Consider the following 22015-nt stretch of genomic DNA (forward strand, 5'->3'; position numbering starts at 1 on the left):
GCAAATCGTCAAATCTTCACAATCTCCTCAGACGAGCATTGAATTTTTATGACGGCACTTTTCTGTGATGGATTAATTTCCCCGTTCCCACATATTATTCCCTTAAAAATGCCCTATGTGAGCTTGTCGCAATTTTCCACATGCTCAAGACCCGAGGAATGGCCGAGGTCAGTAACTAAACTACGTCAGAGACCATGGTTTTGACCTTGGTTCCTGGTAGTTCTCTGTTTCTTGGTCTTTTGGCTCCAAGATTGCAAGACTTGTTGTTTCTTTTGGCATTCTTGAAACTGGCACTTTCTAGTACATTTCGAATCCTTCTTTTTGACTCTTTTAGGTTCAAGTGTCCCATGGTTCCAATTAAATAGAGTTTATCAACTGTCTCCATCTCAACCGATCTACTTTTAGATCAATAACTATAGCTTGGAGCTGTTCAGAACTTTATTTAGAACTTGAAATGCCCATTTATCCCAGCTTCCCTGCACGCGGGCAGGAGGTGTGGCCATTGAAAGTCCCATTCATAGCTATCGTGGTGAAAGGACATATACAACACCTCAGAGAGATTCAAAATATCTATATTCCACGCAACGATGGCTGCTTCTGCGTTACTGAGAAGCCGTGTCAGACGGCCGTCCATGCTGAAGAAGCTGGCCAAGCCAGAGGATCTGATTGATCTCTTCCCTCATGGTTCGTATATCGGCTGGTCTGGCTTTACCGGGGTAGGATATCCAAAGTACGTACAGACCTTCTGAACCACTGAAGTGGGTTTTAATAGGACGATGTTTTCGGAACTCTAACCGTAAATTGTGCATAGGAAAGTACCGGCTGCCCTAGCGGATTATGTTGAGAACAATAACCTTCAAGGAAAGTTGAAATATACACTTTTCGTTGGAGCGTCTTCTGGTGCGGAGACGGAGAATCGATGGGCTCGCCTCAATATGATTGAAAGGCGAGCACCACATCAAGTTGGCAAGGAGATCTCGAAGGGGATTAACAAAGGCAATATCAACTTCTTTGATAAGCACTTGAGCATGTTCCCTGCGGATCTGGTGTATGTACGTGATATATCCCACCCTGCTCTGGTTGGCCTGTTCATGAACTTGGATGAGAAGAGCTAGTTATTGATAGTAGTCTACAATTACACAATTAATAGGGATTTTACACCAAGAACAAGCCCAGCAATAAGTTAGATGTCGTGGTTATTGAGGCGTCGGCAATCACAGAGGAAGGTGGAATCATTCCGGGAGCTTCCGTTGGAGCTTCTCCTGAGCTGGTTCAGATGGCAGAAAAAATCATCATCGAAGTCAACACCTCTGGTCCTTCGTTCGAAGGTCTGCACGACATCACCATGTGCGATGTGCCACCAAAACGGAAGCCCTATCTGGTCATGGCACCGGAAGACCGCATTGGTACCCCTTACATCCCAATTGATCCAGAGAAGGTCGTCGCTATTGTCGAATCCGACTATCCCGACCAGACACAGCCAAACGCCCCAGCGGACGAGATATCGCAAGCCATTGCCAGACACGTCATTGAGTTCCTCCAACACGAAGTCAAGATGGGACGGCTGCCCTCGAGCCTTTTGCCCATTCAGTCCGGTATTGGAAACATCGCCAATGCCGTCATCGGCGGCCTCAGCACTGGTGGCGCCGAATTCCGGAACCTCCGTGTCTGGACCGAAGTGCTCCAGGACTCTTTCCTTGACCTTTTCGACAGCGGTCACTTGAACTTTGCTACTGCCACCTCCATCAGATTCTCCCCCGACGGCTTCAAGCGGTTCTACGATAACTGGGAAACTTACTATGACAAACTGCTCCTCCGATCGCAACAGGTTTCCAACTCTCCTGAGCTCATCCGCCGTCTCGGTGTTATTGGCATGAATACCCCCGTCGAAGTGGATATTTATGCCCACGCCAACAGCACCTGCGTGATGGGATCGCGGATGTTGCACGGACTGGGGGGCTCCGCTGATTTCCTGCGTAGCTCTAAATATAGCATCATGCACACGCCTTCTGCGCGTCCAAGCAAGACTGATCCCACCGGTATCAGCTGTATCGTGCCTTTCTGTACGCACATTGACCAGACAGAGCACGATTTGGACGTCATCGTGACTGAACAGGTAAAGAAATGGCTTCCACTTTTATCTTTTCCCTCCGCATCATATCTCTTCTTGAGACACCAAGAGACCAATAGCTAACCTCCTTTATTTAACCAAATATAGGGTCTCGCCGATGTTCGTGGCTTGTGTCCTCGTCAGCGTGCTCGCGAAATCATTGCCAAATGCTCGCACCCTGACTACAGGCCAATCCTACAAGATTACTTCGATCGCGCCGAGTTCGAGTGCCTGAAAAAGGGCATGGGCCACGAGCCGCACCTCCTCTTCCAAGCTTTCAAGATGCATCAGAACCTGCAGGAGAAGGGCACGATGAAGATTAGCGGCTGGGAGTAGAATTTTTCTCTCTTCTTTCCCCTTTCTCCACTTTTGCAAGGGGGGAGAGGTTGGATGGGGAGAGGCGGAAGCGTTAAAAACACATTTGCAGATCGCTTTAGATACCTCTGTGGATTGCACCTGAAAAACCATGCTTTTCCGTATTGTCTTTGAAGGGTCCGGCACTAGAAGCGTAGTTTAGGTGATGCTGGTTGGCTTTTTAACATGCTTTGTGTATATATGTATATGTACTTCTGGATAGCAAGATTTGCTGGCTTGGTATCGCTTTTCATCGACTTTGCTGTTTATGTCAGGATGTCTGCTCAGTTAACTGAACATATCATTTTCCACATGCTGCTGCGGCCTACACACATTGAAATGGATTGGAAAGGATGGATTTGCCTTGCATCCCGAGTCTAATCAACACAGGGATACATACGATTCAGAATATGTTTCATATATTCTCAGTCGTCCAAGTCCCGTAATACGATATTTTCCCAAATCCTAAGTATTATACAATATCTGAGAAGTGCCTTACGGTAGAGCAAGCGAATTGAGCAAGATATACCTTTGTTTGTATTACGATCGACCGATAGTTTATGACGTGACATGTTCGTTGTATGTACATGAGATCAGGGGGATGAAGGGGCTCCCGAATGTAGCAGCCAAAACATCCTGACAAAATGCACCTCCCTTGAAGACGCCAAAGTGCAGAACACATGAAGAGGGGGAGGAAAGAGTTTGTTTAACTTTATCTTCTCATGAATAAGCTAAAACTTCCTGAGCTACGGCTGGTGAATTGTCGCGGGACCCGTGGTTGAGTTGGGAATTTTATTTTTATGTTCTGGTCGGGTAGGGGGGCCCTGCCGTACCGTGGCTCATTCTCAGGGGAAATTTGTAGTATCCAGATATGCCAAATCCATCTGTCATAGGGCGTGTTTTCATATGAATAATGGGGGGGGGTGGGGGATTGTAATGGATATATATCACGTTTTGTATAAAATATAAAAAAATAAATAAAATAAAAAAAAAAAAAGCCAATGCAATACCACCCCATGCAAAAGGGGGTTGGATGGTTACAAGCCTGATGGTGAGTGTAAAACACACTAATTTAACACCCAGAGGCGGACACAGGAGACATTTTGGAAGCACCACTACCAACCAAACAAACTACCGCATCCATCATTGCAGTCACTGTACGAAGTCCGTGTCTAGGCATAGCCGATGTCTACGCCGTGCTTCCACGAACACTGTAACGTAACAGTCACGACCAGGCTCGACTGACGACTGACATAGTACTGGGTTGATCCGTGGTCCGACTGACACCACCAGCAAGAACTATAGCTAGAACCCGTCCGTCGGAAGTCATGGACTCAGTCAAGAGGGCCAGGTGGTTATCCCCAAAGGCTGAAGTTGCAGATAATCTTCCCACACATGAGCGATTTCTCTCATCACAGGGCTCCCGATTCGGGGTGCGGAATGGCTCCCTGCTGCTGGCCCCAGGCCAAGTAAAATACGGTGCCTGGTCTGTTTCTCTACTATCAAAACCTGGCAGCTTTATTCTTTGTTTTTGTTCTTCTGTTTGCTCTACCTTGCCATCCTCTATCTTCTTATTCAGGAGCGCATTCTCAAAGCTCTGGCAGTGAAGTCCATGCCAGATATTCTCTGAAGAAAGGTAATGTATCCTAGAGCTGAGTGTTTTCTTCTTTTCTTTTTTCTTTCTTTTTTTTTTTTTTTTTTTTTTCTTGAATTTTTATTGTAAAAACATCAGAACCATCTGATGAAGAAGGTTTTCAATTCTTCTTTAATCTTTCTGCCTGTGAAAATAGAGTGAGACGACCTGCTTGCTAGACAGCTGGAGGCAGTCTCTTAAGTTCAAGAATGCAAACCAATAGAGTTTTCATGTAGATTTGGATGTTTCTTCCTTGATGAAGCCATTCATGCTCCTTTGGACTGTGGTTATGCACATGATCTGGATAGCCTCCCTTCCCTCCCCACCTAGATGGGAGGATCATCCGAACGAAAATACGGAACTGCGTGATATAAAAACTCCTCCACTGGGTGGTTTAGCCTCTACTTGACTTGCTTGGCCCATCATAGGCTACTGGTCCCGAATACCTTCTGAGCTATTTAGTCTAATTCTGTTCCGGCAACTAGCTGCACGTAGCCAATGGGACTGTCCACATCTTCTTCAAAGGTTCTCAGCTGGCCAAACAACCATTCCCAGATCCCAGGGGTTCCACCGGTGGTATATGTGTTGCATCATTTAGGACGATCTCGTTGTCATTCATTCGTGTACCCAGACGTACGTTGCCACATGGATCCACCTGATCGTCGGCTTTGAAGGTGTCATGCCGGCCTTTTGGGATTTGACATGTTTGCAGAGTTTACAATAACCATGGTGGAGAATAGTCACGTGATGGAAGTGTCCGACGGTTCGTTGGTTAGCACTGGACAATAGAGTTAAATCATGATCTATTGGCCAAGGTTTGGGGAAGACAGGAACATGGAAATACACTCTCAAAGGACCGGCAAGAAGCTGAGCAGGACCAGCCGAATGAGAACCGCCTTGGGAGCAAGCCTTTGGTCTCGAGCTGTCGCATAGGCCTTGGGCGACTAGAGTGGCTTTTCCGACTTGAACTGATAGAAAAAGCTATCTGACAATCCAGCAGCAGCCCCATATTTTCAGGTGAAAGCAACCATACAAGAGGCTGACACCACTAGCAAGAGTCTACATGTACAAACCTCGGGGGTATATCATCCTATCATGGTTGGGGATATACTACACGAGCGATACCGCATCGTACTCATCCATGCTACACCATGACTCCCGCACGATGCAATCTCAGAGAGGGCTCTTCTAGCCGCCTGTTTCCTCTTGAAGTTACGCGCGCGCGCTGTCGGGTGGCCCTCACACTAGCTATTGAATATATGCATCATATTCATCTTTATCTTTATTGGATATCCCGTCTTCGCGATATCTTAGTTAAACTATCAAGTTCCGACCAGCTCTCTCGATTGAGCAATTATATGAAGAATATGGCAAGCCTGAGACAGTCCCCATTATGCAGCACAACGGCAAATCACTTCCACCCAGTGTCCCAGCAAAGGCAGTGGTCCCACTCCGGCTTGGGAAAAATGAATGCAGAAGAATTCTCACTGTCTGACGCGCGAGTGCTTCTTAGTGACTCTTTGGCGAGGCATTTACCTCAATCTTGGAGATTTTGTCATGGGAAAGACTGCCACACATCATTAGCTATGCAGCCCTCAGAAGCCTGATTTGAGCTGCCGGCCCCGCTGTCATATTCAGCAGACATTTGGAGCCTGGCCACAGCAATCTGGGAGATTCTTGGCATGAAGGCCATGTTCAGTAGCGAATTCGCCACTGCAGATGACATCATCTCTCCGCGAATTGATGTGCTGGAACCAATGCCTTTAAGCTGGTCCGAGTGGGGGGTGCCTGATTTCAAGTCAAGCGCAGTCTGCAGAGATAGGCCGAGTTGGGAAGAAAAGGCCTGGTGATGCAAATAGCATTGTAGCCCCAACCAACATCTTCAGAACCCCCAGCCCCAGAAAATCGCTTATACCAATTGCGATGGGTGTGTGTGAGATGCAGATTTGAGGATTGGAGGTGCAAGATGCTCGAGAGCCGGGTCGTAGCGCACGATACAACTAACATAGAAATGAAACATGACTTCGAAAAACATGGGGCTTCCACGTTGATAGACTGTGAAGAGGGGTGAGTTTCACATGGAGTTTTTTTTTTTTTTTTTTTTTTTTTTTTTTTTTTTTGGCTTCCGATTTGTGCTAGAAGCAAGTTCCTACTCTGGCCAGCGTTCTGGAATTGAAATCATGCAGATTTTGACGAACCTTATTTCCAAGGTGGGTCAATAACTACAATGACTTGGCCCCGTGCCCAGGAAGACGTCCAGAGCGCCAAGGGGAGCGGTGGCGCTGTGGGCTCGGAAATTCGGTGATTACGCAGGAAATTGAGACACCAGGCTGAACAACGTGGACAAAACCACGAAGCAGTGGAAGTTATGCTTGTGTTGTGGGCACCTTTTGTTTTCTTGGACATCAAACGCTAGCTAGATTCTGTTGTCATTGGCAGAACAATCAGGGTTTGGGGCCATCATCAGTCTCTATCCCAAGAAATAACTAATAACACTTTTGTGTGAATAAAACGGTTGGACAGTTTGGGTACCTGCCCCCCCAGTAATTCAGTAATTATTGGGGGAGGGGAATGAATGGAATGCAATGTACTCCGTAATTTACTTCGCGACGGCTGTCAGCGGCCCCAGGATCAGTTGGTCCTTTTTCTCATTGGGGGGGTTGGGGGGCGGTGGGTTATGGTTACTGGGCGGTGGGCAGGCAGCGAACAAGTGGGGTCTCGCTTGACTCGGTAGAGATTCGGTGGAGATGAGCCAAGGCTGCTGTCGCCGCCCGCAATTGGCTGCCAGGAGGAGATTGCGCTGAGCCAATGGCTGTCAGAGGGGACCTGGCAGCAGGTTTGGAATCCATCCTTGGGTAAATATTACCAGGCTACGATATGATCTTTCCTCTTCTCTTAAGTTATGAAGAACAGGAAGTTCTTGTGGAGGAAAGGCTGCAAAAATTCTGCATGGAGTTAATGTCTCTACGCTCCATTTGAATAAGAGGACGACACCAAACATCTGATTCTCAAGAGGTAAAATAGTGGACTTCAAGTCAATGTCAGCAGTGAACCACAGGATGATCTCTGAAACGTCGACAGCATACACCTAATTGAAGATTAATTAACAGTAATAAAAACTTGTCGTTTTCAGGCCTCCAATGATGTACCTGGCTTTATGTACAGGCCGGCCAGCCAGATTGGATTTTTAAATTGCTGGTTTAGCGGGGTGGGAAATTTGCCTGGACGTTGTTTGTTTACACCCACCCAGGAAACCCGAAGTCCCTCGACGTGGTGTTCAACTGTGCCGTTTCTTCGCTTCGTTTCGTAGGAGACCGATTCCTGTGGGTGGTGTTTGTTTTCTGCGGTTTGTGTTTTTCTCTGTTTTTCCGATCTACGGTCGAATCATGAGAACCTGCGGTGAAAGTTACCATACCGCCCTGAGGAGTCAGCCATCAATGCCTGCTGCTTGTCCAATTCGCCGGCGGACACCAGCGTGTGTTGTTCTGTAAATACGCACTACTCTAGCGGTATGGTAACCAAGGGCTGCCCTCATTTTACCGCCCTGTTGGCCCTGCCTGCCTCGTCTGGTTGGGCCCCTTGGCCGTCTGCCCCTGCCCTTGGCCCCTGCCCTTGCCCCCTTTCATTATTCCCTCTTCCTTCCCAACTCCTCTTTTGTCTCTCTCTCTCTCTCTTTTCTTTTCTTTTCTCTTCTTCTTCTTCTTCTTCTTCTTCTTCTTCTTCTTCTTCTGTCAAGGCTTTGCGACCCCCCTCCGCATGTCCATTCCTTTGCTTGTTTGACGATCTTATCCGTCCTTCCCACCACCGCTTCACTCTTTCAGCGGGCATTCTTTTCTTTACGAAGCAAAGACCTTTCACTCACCACTCTGCTCTCTTCCCACCCCCCCCCCCCCCCCCCCCCCAAGTTCTCCCCATACGCCGGTATCAACATCGGTTTATAGATTTGCTGGGCAATTATGAAGGGAGCTCTTCTTTTTTCTGCCGCGGCTGCTGTCGCTGGCACTGCCTTTGCCCACGCTGGTCACCACCAGCACAAGGTCTTCCATCAACGACGAGGCTACGAGACCGCCCCTGCGCCTAAGCCTGAAGTACCTTGCGGTTGCACCACCAAGGTCGTAACCTACTATGGACAGCCAACGTGTAAGTGCCATTCCATTTTCTACCAGTGCCCTGGATGCTAGAAGGAGGAGGAGAATGGGAGAGAAAAATAATAATTTCAAAAGAGGCCCAAATAAAAGGGGAAATTAAAAAAGAAGTACAGATAAAAAAAAAAAAAAAATAAGATTACTTCAAACCTAAAGGGACGGATAGTTCCCATGGTTCTGGTGTTGGTTGGGAATCTTTGGTTCCGGGGTAACTTAATTGCTGACATTCAACCAAAAACATTAGTGATCGAGGAGAAAACCACCACCATCAAGACAACCAGCACTATCATCAAGACCATCTCCGTAACCAATGGCGCCAAGCTTCCCACTCCTGAAGTTACCGTTTACCCTACCCCAGGAACCTATACCATCCCAGCCAAGACCGTCATCGTCACCAAGGAGACCACCGTTTGCGCGGCCACCAGCACTGCCGTGTCTCCTGGTGATCACACCTATGGCGGTGTCACCACCGTTGTAACAGCCGCAACCACCGTCACCTGCGACATCGCGGTCGTCAAGCCAGCTGGCAGTACTGTCGTCAGTGTCATCGAGCAGACCACCTATGTCTGCCCCTCCGCTGGCACCTACACCGTCGCTCCCACTACCACTCGTGTTCCCAGCAGCACCGTCTTCGTCTACCCCACCCCTGCTACCTACACCACTGGAACCTACACTCTTCCCGCCCAGACCGTGACTGCCACCCAGACCAGCTACGTGTACATCTGCCCTGCCCCAACTGGAGGTCACCCCAAACCCACTGCTGAGCCAACTTCACCGCCCGATTATCCCACCAACCCTCCCAAGGAATCCAAGGCCCCCACCCCGGAGAAAACCAAGGCCCCTGGTCCCGAGAAGTCTTCAACTCCCAAGAATCCCCCCAACTATCCAACTCTTGGTGGCGGTGAGAAATGGGGCATGACCTACTCTCCATACACCAATGGCGGACAGTGTAAGGGTGCTGCTGCCGTCGCTGCTGACATCGCCCTCATCAAGTCCAAAGGGTTCAAGACCGTTCGCGTCTACGGCACCGACTGCGACAGCCTCCAGAACATCGGCAGTGCCTGCAACCTCAACGGCCTCGAAATGATTTTGGGCGTCTTCGTCAGTGGCGCCGGTATCCCCGAAGCCAAGAAGCAGGTCCAGGACATCGTCAACTGGGGAAAATTCGACCGGGTCAACCTCATCGTCGTCGGTAACGAGGCTCTGCACCAGGGCACCGCCGACGCAGGTTCCCTGTCTGAACTCCTCGAATACGCCCGTGGCCGTTTCCGAGGCGCTGGCTACAATGGCCCGATCACCACTACTGAGCCTCTGAACAAATGGCAAGAGAGCGGCAAGGCCCTCTGCCCGCACATCGACATCATCGGGGCTAACATCCACTGCTACTTCAACCCAGAGGTCATCCCCTCCAACTGCGGAAGCTTCATCAAGAGCCAGATGGATATCCTCGGCAAGATCTGCCCGGGCAAGGAAGTTATCAACTTGGAGACCGGCTGGCCCAGCAGCGGTGGCAACAATGGCAAGGCCATTGCTAGCAAGGAGGCGCAGCGCACTGCTATCAAGTCTATCATTAAGGAGGTTGGGTCCAAGTCTGTCTTCTTCTCGTTCACCGACGATAAGTGGAAGCAGCCCGGTTCCTATGGTGTCGAGCAGTACTGGGGCTGCGGTGATCTGTTTTAAACGACTCTTTTTTTTTTTTTTTTTTTTTTTTCTTTCTTTCTCTCTTCTTCTTCTTCTTCCCCGGAGACTAAGAAAGGGGGAGGTATTCAATCTTCTTTGTAGCATGGTGTAGCGGAGAAGGGTTTTTTTTTTTTTTTTTTTTTTTTTTTTGCTTCCATTTTTTCCTTTGGGAGTTCTTTTTTCCTCCTCTCTTGTTTTGTCATTTCCTGTGTATGTTTCCTCTGAGAGAAAAAAGAAATCTGTTGTTTTTAATACATAAATTAAGCGGAAGGATAGCAATTATTTCTTTCTCTTTTTCTCTCCCTGAAGAAAACATATCCAGCCAATCCCTCCGCCCCCCAATTATCTTTCTCATATTACGACAGACGATTACAGTACATCTTTGCCATTACTGGCTGCCTTTTCTCTTAAATTTTTTTTTTTCTTTCTCCTCTCCAGAAACAGAGAACAGCGTGAGGGAATGAACAACCAGGGGGCAGTAGCAGCAGGAGGAGGAGTACGGAGGAGATCCGGGAAGGGGAACTTCCAACAAACAACTGTTTACTTTCAACGAAAGCAAGAACTAACTCGCTTATCTACTCCATTTGCAATTCAAAATACCTTCCTCTTTATTCTCAATGTTTCAAGAGACGCTTTTTATCCGGATCCCTTTCGGTTCGGAATCCCATACTGTGTTCGCAGTCTGTCATCTGACTCGGTTGCATTTCTACATACCCCCTCTGTCCGACCTGCCCGACCTGCACTGTCCTGTCGGTTGCTTGCTTCAAATGAATGGCTTCCCTTCTCTATTTCTTTCTTTTGTTTATACATTCTATATATATAGCGTACTTGTAGTAGTATCCTTCAACTCCTTTATCTTACTAGAGTTTTTTATGTCATCTTACTTGGAAGCGGGCATGCATGCTTCAGCCTCTCTGACCACTTGCCATCCCCCTCTTAGTTAGGGCTTTTAGGTTTGAGAGCACACTTTCGCCCGCATTCCATGTAGAGAGGCAGGACGCAAGGGCACAACCCTCATTGGGAAGCTGGGCAGGTCCTCCTTCCCTAATACCCTATCGAATCGATACGAGCGGTCTCAAGCCCCGGGGCTGTCCCGTTCGTTGCTCTTTCACGTCTAGGCTTCGGGGCATACGGCGCGTTGCTGAAATATATCAATCGCTAACGTTTCGCGTAGTTATTGATAAGCTCCGTTCCGTTCGGCAATGGTTCCAGGGGAGGAACCCCAGCCCAAGGAGCCAGGGAGCAAGGAAAACTTGGATTTATATGGCGGAAAGGGAGGAATGGGATACAGCACACTATATGGGAGGGGGGGTTCGAGGTTTGGCTATCGAATTCAAAAGCCGAACTCCGTCCCATTGGGGGGGCGTGCCAATTCGCGAGGAACCGGGGGTTGGGGTTAAACCTTTGGGAGACCAAACTGGGTTAGCACAGCGGCCCAGCCGGATGAACGTTGTCCCGCCTCAGGGCTTTTTGGCTCGGTGGAATCAGCTGATTAGGCTTAGTTATGGAACTAGTTAACTAAGTTAAAAGTAACTAACTATAGTTAGTTAGTTAAGTCGTTGATGGTTACTTGGTTTATATCCCAGTAAACGGTAACCAAGTTTGTCGTTCCAGACGTTGTGGTTCCAATCCAACCAGCATACGCCCCACTCCCCATGCCCCATGCCCCACCCACCCCACATGGACAAGCAACGGGCAGCGTCGTCTGCGAGATTGGGCTGCCACCTTTATCTGATCATCAGATAACTATCCGTGGATACGTCTTATGCCGTTACGAGAGCAACGAAGAACGTACCGGGGGTGGTAGAAGCATTCGTTCCGTTCCACCCAACCCCGGGTCCCTGGCAGACGGGGCCCGGGGGCTGACCTTTCTCAGGGCCGACTCCATTGGCTATTAGCCACATTATCACTGAAACCGTCCGGGAGATGTTGCATTGCCAGCAGCTGTGTTGAAATGCAAAGGGGGCTCCGGGGCCCGGCCAAAGAGTCTTACACCTCTACTTGAAAATAAGCCTTTAGCATTGATCGGACTGTCGGGCGACAGCAAGTATGTTGTTGGTCTGGGATCAGACAATGTACAGTAATAAAAGCTCCCAACTGTATATCTGTATGTATGTATGTATGTATGGTCAAGTGAAGGGGGGGGGGGGGGGGGGGGAAGACAACCGCATCTCCATGAATCCCATGCAGTTTAAGATCTTATGCGAGCTCCTTCTGAAAACCACCACCCCCCTCCCCATGCACTAACTAACTAACAGGATTATCTAGCTAGCCTCTCTGGGTCTTATATCCTCAGCGTGAAATGATGCTGCCTAGAAAGCGGTCCGGCTGGCGACAGGCGGGGTTTATTGATGAGCACCTAAAAAAAACACTGAGATACCGTCTGTCTGTCTCTCTGTCTCCCCGCCGGAGGAATTTTGGACCTAGCTCCTGCTGCGCCGTCATTTTTTCGGGCTTCGTTTTACGGGGAGCGAGCTCTCATGATTTTCAACCTGCGCAACCAATTTTTTTTTTTTTTTTCTCTCTCTTTTTTTTTTTTTTTTCTCTCTCTCTCTCTCTTTTCTTTATATTTATTTTTCTCTCTTTTCTTTTCCCCTCCCGTCTCATAGCTTCCTGCGCTATGACGAATCGATTTCTTTCTAGGCCTTCTTGGTTTTTCCAGGGGAAAACAGCTGTTATATAGTTCGGGACGACCAACGGAACATGGGACTCCGTCTGACTCCGAATCGAGCAGTGGTCTTCATTGCGATTTAAGGACCTCTGTCCTACCACCAAGCAACCTTCCTCCCACGAGACTTTCTCTCTGCCAGTTTCAATTATCTGGGTACCTGCTTCTAGGCTCCTACAGCTACAGCAGACCTTACCCTGGCGCATTAAAAGCTCAAGACATATACGCCTTCCTTTATTTATCGTCTTTTTTTTTTTAAAAACGCCTGGTTGAAAAATTGCCCCCCTATTCTGGTGCCATCAGTGAAAGCCCACACCCCCAACCCCCCCCCCCCCAAAATGGCAGACCAAAGTGCTCTATCTTCAGAAGAGCTCTCTGATCGCGGGACGAAGGAAACCCTTGGTAGAGGGCCGATCAAATCCTCCCCCCCTTCCCTAAATGACAATGATTTCGAGGCCAAGGAGTTCCATCCAACTGCAGGAACATGGCTGGCTTTTCTGACTCTCGCGGTGCTCACATTGATGGTTGCGTTGGATGGCACGTCCATCTCAGTCGCGTTGCCGGTCAGTTCAGGGAAATTCCAGTGCTGGATCGATGTGTGTAACGTGGTGCTAATAAATACATGTACATGTACATGTACATGTGTTAGATCATCGCTGAAAGGCTGAAAGGCACTGCGATCAAAGTGTTTTGGAGCGGAACCTCCTTTTTGTTGTGCTCCACAGGTAAACTACTGGGACATCTGCAATGTTTGAAATTAAGGTTTGCTTCTGCTTAACGACCTCTGCAGTTTTCCAGCCGAATTTCGCTTCCTTCTCGAATATTTTCGGCCGCAAGCCCGTGCTCTTCGTTGCAATTGCTTTCTTTTTCGTCGGCACTCTTGTCGCTGGCCTCTCGAAAAACTTCACCAACATGCTCGTTGGCCGCTCCATCCAGGGAATCGGAGGAGGCGGCATCATTTCCATTACTGAGATCATAATAACCGACCTTGTTCCATTAAGGTTGCGAGGTAATTACTTCGGTATCCTCAGTGCCATGTGGAGCATAGGGTCAGTCACTGGGCCTATTCTCGGGGGTGGCTTCGCTCAAAATGTTACCTGGGTAAGTCCTGGGTGCCATGTGTCATTTTCCACGCCTCTGTTGAAAGCCAGAAAGTGTCGAGGAATTTCTTCCCCTTTTGGAGAAACGCCAAAAGTTTCTGACAGTTTCAATTGCTGGATATAGAGATGGATTTTCTACATCAACTTCCCATTCATCGGAGTCGGAACGCTGTTTATTATCGTGTTTCTGAAACTGAACTTCATTCCAGCCTCTTTGATGTCGAAGCTTCGTCGTATCGACTACATCGGATCTATCCTTTTCGTCGCATGCACCACCTCGTTTCTAATTCCGGTGACTTGGGGAGGTGTGATGTATGAGTGGGATTCCTGGCGAACGCTCGTTCCGCTCATTGTCGGATTCCTTGGGATCATCGTGACCATGATTTACGAGTTCAAGTTTACGGACAACCCCATTATACCCGTGACCGTTTTCGCAACCAGGACAGCAATTATAAGCTACATCGAGACAGCTGTGCACGGTCTCGCCCTTTGGTGTAACGTATATTACATGCCGCTCTATTTCGAGACCGTCAAGGAATACTCTCCCATTATGTCTGGAGTCGCGCTCTTTCCGCTGTCCTTCACCGTCGCCCCCGCCGGCGCCGTCGCCGGTTTTCTCGTTACCAAAACCGGTCGCTGGCGGTGGGCGGTCTGGTCGGGGTTTTTCCTATCAACACTGGGCCAAGGACTTTTCACCATTCTTGACATCGACACCAGCACTGCGGCCTGGATATTCCTCACGCTCCCTGCGGGCATTGGGATGGGCCTCCTCTTCCCCGCGCTTGGATTCGCAATCCAGGCTTCTGCACGGCCCGGCCACATGGCTATCGCGGTCGCGATGTTCAGTTTCTTCCGCGCCTTCGGGCAGTCAATTGGCGTTGCGATCGGCGGTGTCATTTTCCAAAACCAAATGCGGAAGAATTTGCTCAAATACCCTGAATTTGTCAGTTCCGCATTGGAGATGAGCAAGGATGCTGCCGGGCTCGTCCAAGTGGTTCGTGCCATGGAGGACGGGCCGCAGAAACTCCACTTGAAAGAGGCCTATACGGACAGTCTGCGCATTGTGTGGGCTGTAGCCTGTGCTATCATTGGGCTCGCCGGCCTTCTAAGTCTGCTGACTGAAAGCTATCCTCTGACGCTGCAGCTTGACTCGGACCAGACAGTCAGAGAGAAGAAGAGCGCTCTTCAGCCCGAGGATGGGCTAAAGGCCTAGTAGAGTACGGCGTAATGTCCGTTTCCTTAACCCCCGCGACCCAGGTGAGGCATATATGATTACGTTCTCTCTCTCTCTGTATTATTTCATCCCTTTTCATCCTACGGAACCGCACTTCTCCTATGTACACCAGGGTCCCTCATTGCTTTTTGTTTCTTGTTTTCGCTGCAATGGAGCTCCTGATGCTGTGTTTCGTAAACTGGCGTTGGGGGGGTTAACAGGTTTTGAACATGAAGATATATACATTTCCACCCGTTAATTATTCCTCTGTAGATATTAGAATTATCACCCATCATCCAAGAAATAAACCTCTTCCCTGTTATCTACCAAGTAGCAACATCTGTTTATTTTATTGAATATATTATCAAAGAGTTTTTCCCTCCGGCGTTCCGCCCCCGATCAGACCATGCAACCACCCTGGAGATTTGGATCTGAGATGCCCCCCCCCCCCCCGGTTTTATCTCACTAGTTACCAACCAGCGCCAACCAGAGAGCCGAGACCTTTTGCGAAAATGAACAAGTTAGTTAGTTAGTTAGCTAGTTAACCGGGTCACAAAAATCTGGCATTTAATTTTCTTTTCTTTTGTTTTGTTTTTTTTTTTTTTTTTGAAGAATGTTTGCTTAGGTTCTAAGTGACTAAGTGACTACTGATATTTTAGGTCAACCCGAAAACATATTTCTAGCCCTTGAGATGGTTCGTGTGGCAACGTTGCTGTTCGGGTTCACTCTCGTCTGTTACGTTTTGACACCACCGACCGACCTTCCTTCTCTATCCCGAGTTTCTCGAGATGGTTCCTCTCTTGTGGTGGAGGGGGTTGTTTACTTCCATGAGAAACATCATTAACTACATCTTTCAATAGGACAAAAACGCTGTGAGGCTATATTCCCACGCGCGAGGACTTCTCTATCCTGCCGGAGAAAAAAAGATATGCGGAGATCAATTCCATTCGGACTGCTCAGTATCATCTATCTTCCCTACATGCAGCAGCAGCTTTTGCTCCACGGCTACCCGCAGTTCACGTCCAGTGAATGCGCTCCATATCCTTGCCCATGTGTTTATAATTAGTATTAGGGACATTTTTATGTGTGTGTAGCTTGATAACCACATCCAACGACGAAAGTTGTAGTTTGCAAAGAGCAGATCAAAGGAGATGGAAGCAACAGTTAGCCAGTTCAGAAGGAGGGAGCCAACAGCCTAGAGAAGAAAAAGCTCAGAAATATTGAAATCATAAATGAGAAAAGCATGACAGACAGGAAAAGAGGAAAAAAGTAAAAGGAGACAAACACCAACAACGAGAATTAAGGTTGTAGTTAATTAGCCGATTTTAAGGGAACAACAGGGTTTCTTTTTCGGGTTCTTTTTCGGGGGGATTTTTTTTCCTTTTTTTTTTTTTTTTCCTTTTGTTTTTGTTTTTTTGCGCCTTGCAATATATATGTGCGTGTATATATGCTCCCAATTGACAAGCAGATTGCGCCAAGAAATGAGATTCAAAACCAGGAAGACGAGAAGATCAAATTTTTTTTTTTTTTTTTTGAAGTTGAAGAACAAAATGGCTGGTACAAAAAAGCAAGAGTTTGCCGTAAGCTGGTCCATGATGATGAAAATGGCATAAATGTGCAAAAAGAGTTCCTCAAATAAATTCAAAAGTATGGGTTGAATGGGACAGCTGCCAAGTTCGGAGCGAAAGTGTGTACAAAATGTGGCCTCAGAATGAAAAGCGGGAAAATGAGAGTTAGGTCTTGATGAGGCAAGTGTATGCTAGGTTAAAAGGTAAATATATACTATACGGGCTCGCCGATCCCGTTTGCCGTGGCGAGAGAGGTATAATGACAAGGCGTTCGCGTAATTTACGGATGTCGATATTATGGCATGAGATATATGTGGGATATCCTAAAAAGATTTTTACGATCAAAAGAGATTATTGGGTGAAAAAGCGGAAGATGGTGTGAATCGTTAAAATGTCCGGGAAATCTAAAAAAGAAAAATTAAAAGATCATGAATCTTTTATTTTTGCCTTGCTTGTCTCCTACAGCGTTATATTGATTAATTAAACGGATAACTAGACCAGACACTCATGCAATTTGCTTACCTGGAGATTCGTTAGGCTGTCTTCCTTTGCCGCGACCTCGTTTGGAAGCCATGGAGGGGTCAGCCCCAGATGCTGCTGCTCTGATTGCCGCGATGCGCTGTTTCGCCCGTTCATCTCCGTGGTCAGCAGCCTTAACGTACCAGACATTGGCTTCGAGGGGATCGCGGCGGCATCCAATGCCCATTTCTGTGAAATAGCCAACGGCATACTCCGCCTTCGGAAGGCCTTAAACCGGATTGTACAACGTCAGCTCTCCAAGTTCATTTATTTGGGAATAGTGCTTGATTCATATTTTACGCATGTGGAATATGTGAAGAGCTTACCTAATTCAGCAGCTCTTCTTGCCCACTCATATGCCTCACATTCATCCTTAGAAAGCAATGGTTCTGCGCCGACCATGAACCAGGCACACAGCGCCATCATCGCCAGAGCATGTCCTTGTTGTGAAGCACAAGTGTAAAAGTGCACGCTGAGCGCTGGATCAACGGGACAGTTCAATCTACCGTGTTCGTAAGCGTCACCCATGCGATAGGCTGCCTCAGCATGGCCCAGCTCTGCAGACTTTGTGAATAATTGTGCCGAGTATGTCTCATCTTGGAACACATCGTCTCCATATCCTGTTTCATGAAGCAAACCGAGTTCGTAAGGAGCAGAATTGTATTGACGATCCGCAGACTCTGCGGCTCGTTTTAGCCACGTAATACCTTCCCTATATCGCTTTACGAGACCCATCTCCCCATTTAAACATGCTTTTCCTAACCTCAACATCGCTCCGGGATGGTTCTTGGATGCCGCTTGGCGGTAAAACTGGACAGCCTTTGCGCCATCCTGTCGACTCCCAAGGCCAAATTCATAACATAGAGCAGCTCGGTACCCAGCCTCAGCATGCCCATGTTTACTGGCAGCGATGAAATATGGGAACGCTTTATCGTCGTCTTTCTTCCCTTTGTTAAAAAGACCGGAGGCGAGGCCATCTGCCAGATAGTATTGTGCGTAAGGATAGCTGCGGTCGGAAAGGCGTTGGAGGATGTTTTTAGCTTCGCGTAATAGATCAGCCCTAGATATGTCTTCCGATTTCTCGGGTCTCGGTGAGTCGGTAGAGTTTTGGTCGTCTTCTTGTTTTTGGCTGGCGTTAATCATGAACACCGCAAACTCGAACTGAGCACCTGGGTCGTTCGTCTTCTTAACGTTGGCCAAATACATGTCAAAGGTCTGTTTGTGACTGAGAAGAGATGCATTGTTTCCAACCGACGGACGGAGATGGTCGTGGCTCAAGGTTTTCGGGCCTGGCGGGGCTTGAGGGTAAGGTACATTGAGAAGGTCAACAAAAGAAAGGGGTCGTGTATCCGGAGATGCTGTTGAATGAGCGGAGACGGCGCGGGCATGTACATGGGGGGAGAGGTTTGGGGAGCGGCCTCGTGCAGCGAGGTCTGACATGGACGAATATGCTGAGACGGGTCGCTGAATTCCAAGTCCAAGGTGTGGTGCTCGGGTCGGCGTCAAGTATTCTCCGTGAGAGTAGACTCCTGGTCCCGGTTCGCCGCCTGAAGAGGAATCAGACGCGGACCTCAGTGTTCTTTTTGATCCACGATTTCCATTTCTATCTAAACCACCCTCTTCATATGTCTGGTGATGATATTGCAAGGGTTGATATACCTCATTCTCCTGAGGGAGACTTTCAATGCTACCTCGTGACGAACTACCTTGGCTCGAGTTCTGAGCAATGTTATACGGCATTTGTTGAGATTGGTCATAATGGAGCGAATCCCTGCGCTCGGGGACGATTCGTGGAGATTCTGATACACTGTTCGAAGGCATATGGCGACATGGGGCCTGGTGGGAAGGGAGGGTATAAGTTGTGGAAGAGAGGGAGCTCCCGCGTTGGGTAAGTGGAGTCTTGACGGATTCTTTCAGTGTCGACTCTTCCTTTTGCCAGGAGTCCTGACTAAGAGTTCTCACATCCTCGATTTGGGCACTTGCAGCTTCCGGGAGAGAGCAAGAGTTATCGATTACCACTGGAGAAATTGGAGAATTGTGGATGACGGCATTGTGGGAGACTTCTAGCGCGGCTAGCTCGATGGGTTTTCTCTTGGGGACCGCAGTGAGCATCAGTTTCAGTTTTTCATTGAGTAGGGGAGGTGAAGGTCGCAGGGGAGGCCGAGGAAACTCCTGTTGGCCAAGGGCGGGAGGTGGTGAGGATTTGATGTAGGCTGGAGCGGGAGGTAGAGGGGTAAGGGTGTTATGTCCTCTTTCTGGGGTTAGAGTGTTCGCCATGCCTGCTGACGTCGTCGGTTGCATTGCTGTTGTTGATATTCTAGGTATCGGAAGATTAAACTCCCGCTACCCAACACCAGGTCTTTGTTCTCCAAAAAAAGTAAGGAAAGGAAGGGAAAGGAAAAGGAATAAAATAAAAAGAAGGAGAGGGAGGAGACCGACGTTTGCTGCACTGACTATGGTAGCTGTGAGGGGTGAATAGCGGGTGGGTATAATCTGAAGTGATGAGACTGATGGAATAAGTAGCCACTAGCTCTACTGGAGTATTGGGAGGATTTTGGTGGTGCAAACGAGGTTCGAAAGACGGAAAATTTTATAAATTCACGTAGATACTCGACGGGAGCTGATGCCTGTATCTTATCCCACGGCCTCACTGCCTGTATGTAAAAATAGTGGTCAGTCAGTAACAGAGGGTTGTTGGAGAAAGCCTGTAGGCAGCGCCCCGCGCGCGTCGGGGAGAACTTACGTTGCAGGGATCTCAATTAAATTGCCATCCCAGGACACCGGAAGATCTCACGATCAAAGTAAGCGCAGTTCCCGCTCTAGAAGTATTTGCTAATAATGTCAGGTTCTTTTTGTCGTTGTTCCTCTGGGCGGGTCCGTTTTTCGTTGGAGACAGCGTATGAAGAATGGGGTGGATTGTGCAGAGAGGAGAGAAAAATCCACCTTTGTTGGGAAGGATGAACAGGGACCAGTGGATTTTATTCAACGTTCTGCATAGCTATTTGTTCCTTGACATATATGGTATCAATGTGGGTTCCAAGGGTTGTCAAGCTCTCCTTCAAACACACAAGTGGAACCGCCGCACGGTTCGAGACCCTTGGACGAGTGTGGGTTTTACACAGAAATGAAAGAAGGGAGAGAGGATGCAGGATTAAGAGGACGAAAAAAAAAAAAAAAGATTGTTAATCACCGTCACAGACAGCAGGAATCACTTTATCAGCAAGCGGGAAGAAAGCAGTGGTCTTCCACAATGGCTGGTCGTGAAAAGATGGCAGATATGGGAGACCAAACAAGGGAGATTGGGCCAAGGATTCACATCACAAATGTTCATTGGCAGGCGTCTCAGGTCCTGATTTCCGGGGATAGCCAGGATGAGGTCAGAGCAGGGATTAGTGATAGAATATGACGTCGCGTGAAACAAAGATAGTGGATGACTGCGATGAAGATCAGTTTGCTGATAAAGAGCAAAAGACAGAAAAGCAAAAGAAGTGAAGAGCGCGTGCGCGCGAGAGAGAAAGGGTGCGATTATTACACGGAAGAAGAAGAAGAAGAAGAAGAAGAAGAAGAAGAAGAAGAAGAAGAAGAAGAAAAAGAGACAACGACAAAAGCCCAAAATCGGGCCGATGGATTGGGATTAGCCTGGCCTGACTTCGATGCGGCTCGCTGTGGCTAAATTGCCTACGGTTCTCAGCGAGCACCAGCCGCAAGTTACGACGCAGAAGTTATTTTTACAACTAGATTTATGAATAGCTTTTTGCTCTGCTTCGTAACCCCGACGCCAAAACCCAGGTTTGCTTGCCTGCTACGGGGTCCCCAGCAGGTGGGCTCTTTGGTCCCAGGATTTCTACCATTGTTCTCTTCTTTTCTGGAGGGCGTGATGGACGTGCAAGCAGGCCTTCAATGCTCGCTCCGTCACCTGGGTTTGGCCTGGTTGGCCTGGTTTGGCGGTACAGATACTCTCCGTGGTATCCGCTCCATCATCATCATCATCATCACCACCACCACCACCACCACCAAATCCATGAAACTCTCTCCCGTACGCGTTGTCGCATAACGCCTGACCGCGCATTCCGAGCTTGTCAAGCTTGCTCAATTGACACGAGTTTGACGTAACTCCACTTTCTGCTACAGGTTGATCTTTTTTGGGGTTACAGTTGAACGTGGTTTTAAAAAAGGTTGAACGTAGTTTGTGAGAAGGCCCACTGTTTTAAAACCATGATCTAACATAAAACACAGTCTACAAGTTCCCTTGCGCAGACACCACACGTACCATATACCAATACCAAGACGTCGCTCTTCATTCCTCGGTCCTTCAACACCAAGGGTTTAGGGGTAAGTTAGGGGCTAGGGTTAGAGTTAGGGTTAGGTTAAGAAGAAGGCATTAGAGATTAGGGGGGAAGGGGGGGAGCCGGGATACGGTTAGTTCAGGGTGAGAACCAGAGAACTACGATCGCATCAACGAACTGTCAAGAGCAGCATATAGAGAGATGGACGAACGAACTAGTGAATTGCAGTTTTAAATGAGGGGGTGTGTCCCGGTTTACGCAGTAGAAGCATTGATAAACCCACGCTGAAAGTTTTCTTAGCCGAACTTTTAAAACCAACGTTCCACTTTTTTAAAACCAACATTCGACTGAACACGCCCGATATTTTCCAGGATTAAGTTGTATCATGACGCTGACTGACCCAGCTGTTAAACAGCCGAGAGTCTACAGGATCAGCACGGACCCAGTGCAGCCCAAGATGGGGAAGAGATGATTAGGGGATTGCTTGATTGATATGCTTTGTGCTGTTTGTGTTAATTTTTTTTTTTTTTTTTTTTTTTTTTCCCTTCTCTTCTTTTTGCTTACGTATCAGCATCCTTTTCTTTCAAACTCTGGGGTCCGCCAGCTACAAGCCTGTGCGGAGTAACGTGGAACCTAAATTCCCGCATAGGCCACCCTGGATCGCCCGCAAAACGAGTGGAAGGTTGAACGAACGGTTGTACGCAGCGCAATCGCCACTGTTTCCTCATTCCTCAGCTAA

The 22015-nt window shown here is 48.2% G+C and overlaps 7 protein-coding genes across 7 annotated transcripts; 5 read left to right on the forward strand and 2 right to left on the reverse strand.

Annotated features, from left to right (window-relative positions):
* Positions 1–587: 587 nt before the first annotated feature.
* PADG_02597 (acetyl-CoA hydrolase) lies at positions 588–2446 on the forward strand (the record flags this gene model as incomplete). The annotated part of the gene is made up of 4 exons (XM_010760224.1): positions 588–730; positions 812–1052; positions 1151–2116; positions 2219–2446. The coding sequence occupies 4 exons, from the start codon at positions 588–590 to the stop codon at positions 2444–2446; spliced, it is 1578 nt and encodes a 525-aa protein (XP_010758526.1).
* Positions 2447–3792: 1346 nt separating this feature from the next.
* On the forward strand, positions 3793–4094 carry PADG_11451 (uncharacterized protein; the record flags this gene model as incomplete). Its single annotated transcript, XM_010760620.1, has 2 exons — positions 3793–3933; positions 4044–4094. 2 exons carry the CDS (start codon positions 3793–3795, stop codon positions 4092–4094), a joined length of 192 nt encoding a protein of 63 aa, XP_010758922.1.
* Positions 4095–5652: 1558 nt separating this feature from the next.
* On the reverse strand, positions 5653–6132 carry PADG_11452 (uncharacterized protein; the record flags this gene model as incomplete). The annotated part of the gene is made up of 2 exons (XM_010760621.1): positions 5653–5940; positions 6013–6132. The coding sequence occupies 2 exons, from the start codon at positions 6130–6132 to the stop codon at positions 5653–5655; spliced, it is 408 nt and encodes a 135-aa protein (XP_010758923.1).
* A 1921-nt stretch (positions 6133–8053) lies between these two features.
* Positions 8054–9922, forward strand: PADG_02598 (uncharacterized protein; the record flags this gene model as incomplete). The annotated part of the gene is made up of 2 exons (XM_010760225.1): positions 8054–8237; positions 8487–9922. 2 exons carry the CDS (start codon positions 8054–8056, stop codon positions 9920–9922), a joined length of 1620 nt encoding a protein of 539 aa, XP_010758527.1.
* A 3006-nt stretch (positions 9923–12928) lies between these two features.
* Positions 12929–14903, forward strand: PADG_02600 (uncharacterized protein; the record flags this gene model as incomplete). The annotated part of the gene is made up of 4 exons (XM_010760226.1): positions 12929–13153; positions 13240–13315; positions 13381–13691; positions 13815–14903. The coding sequence occupies 4 exons, from the start codon at positions 12929–12931 to the stop codon at positions 14901–14903; spliced, it is 1701 nt and encodes a 566-aa protein (XP_010758528.1).
* A 2073-nt stretch (positions 14904–16976) lies between these two features.
* On the reverse strand, positions 16977–19291 carry PADG_02601 (uncharacterized protein; the record flags this gene model as incomplete). Its single annotated transcript, XM_010759748.1, has 2 exons — positions 16977–17218; positions 17317–19291. 2 exons carry the CDS (start codon positions 19289–19291, stop codon positions 16977–16979), a joined length of 2217 nt encoding a protein of 738 aa, XP_010758050.1.
* Positions 19292–20240: 949 nt separating this feature from the next.
* Positions 20241–22015, forward strand: PADG_02602 (uncharacterized protein; the record flags this gene model as incomplete). The annotated part of the gene is made up of 4 exons (XM_010759749.1): positions 20241–20366; positions 20682–21026; positions 21227–21322; positions 21926–22015. 4 exons carry the CDS (start codon positions 20241–20243, stop codon positions 22013–22015), a joined length of 657 nt encoding a protein of 218 aa, XP_010758051.1.

This window comes from Paracoccidioides brasiliensis, assembly GCF_000150735.1.
Source record: "Paracoccidioides brasiliensis Pb18 unplaced genomic scaffold supercont2.3, whole genome shotgun sequence".
NCBI lineage: Eukaryota > Fungi > Ascomycota > Eurotiomycetes > Onygenales > Ajellomycetaceae > Paracoccidioides > Paracoccidioides brasiliensis.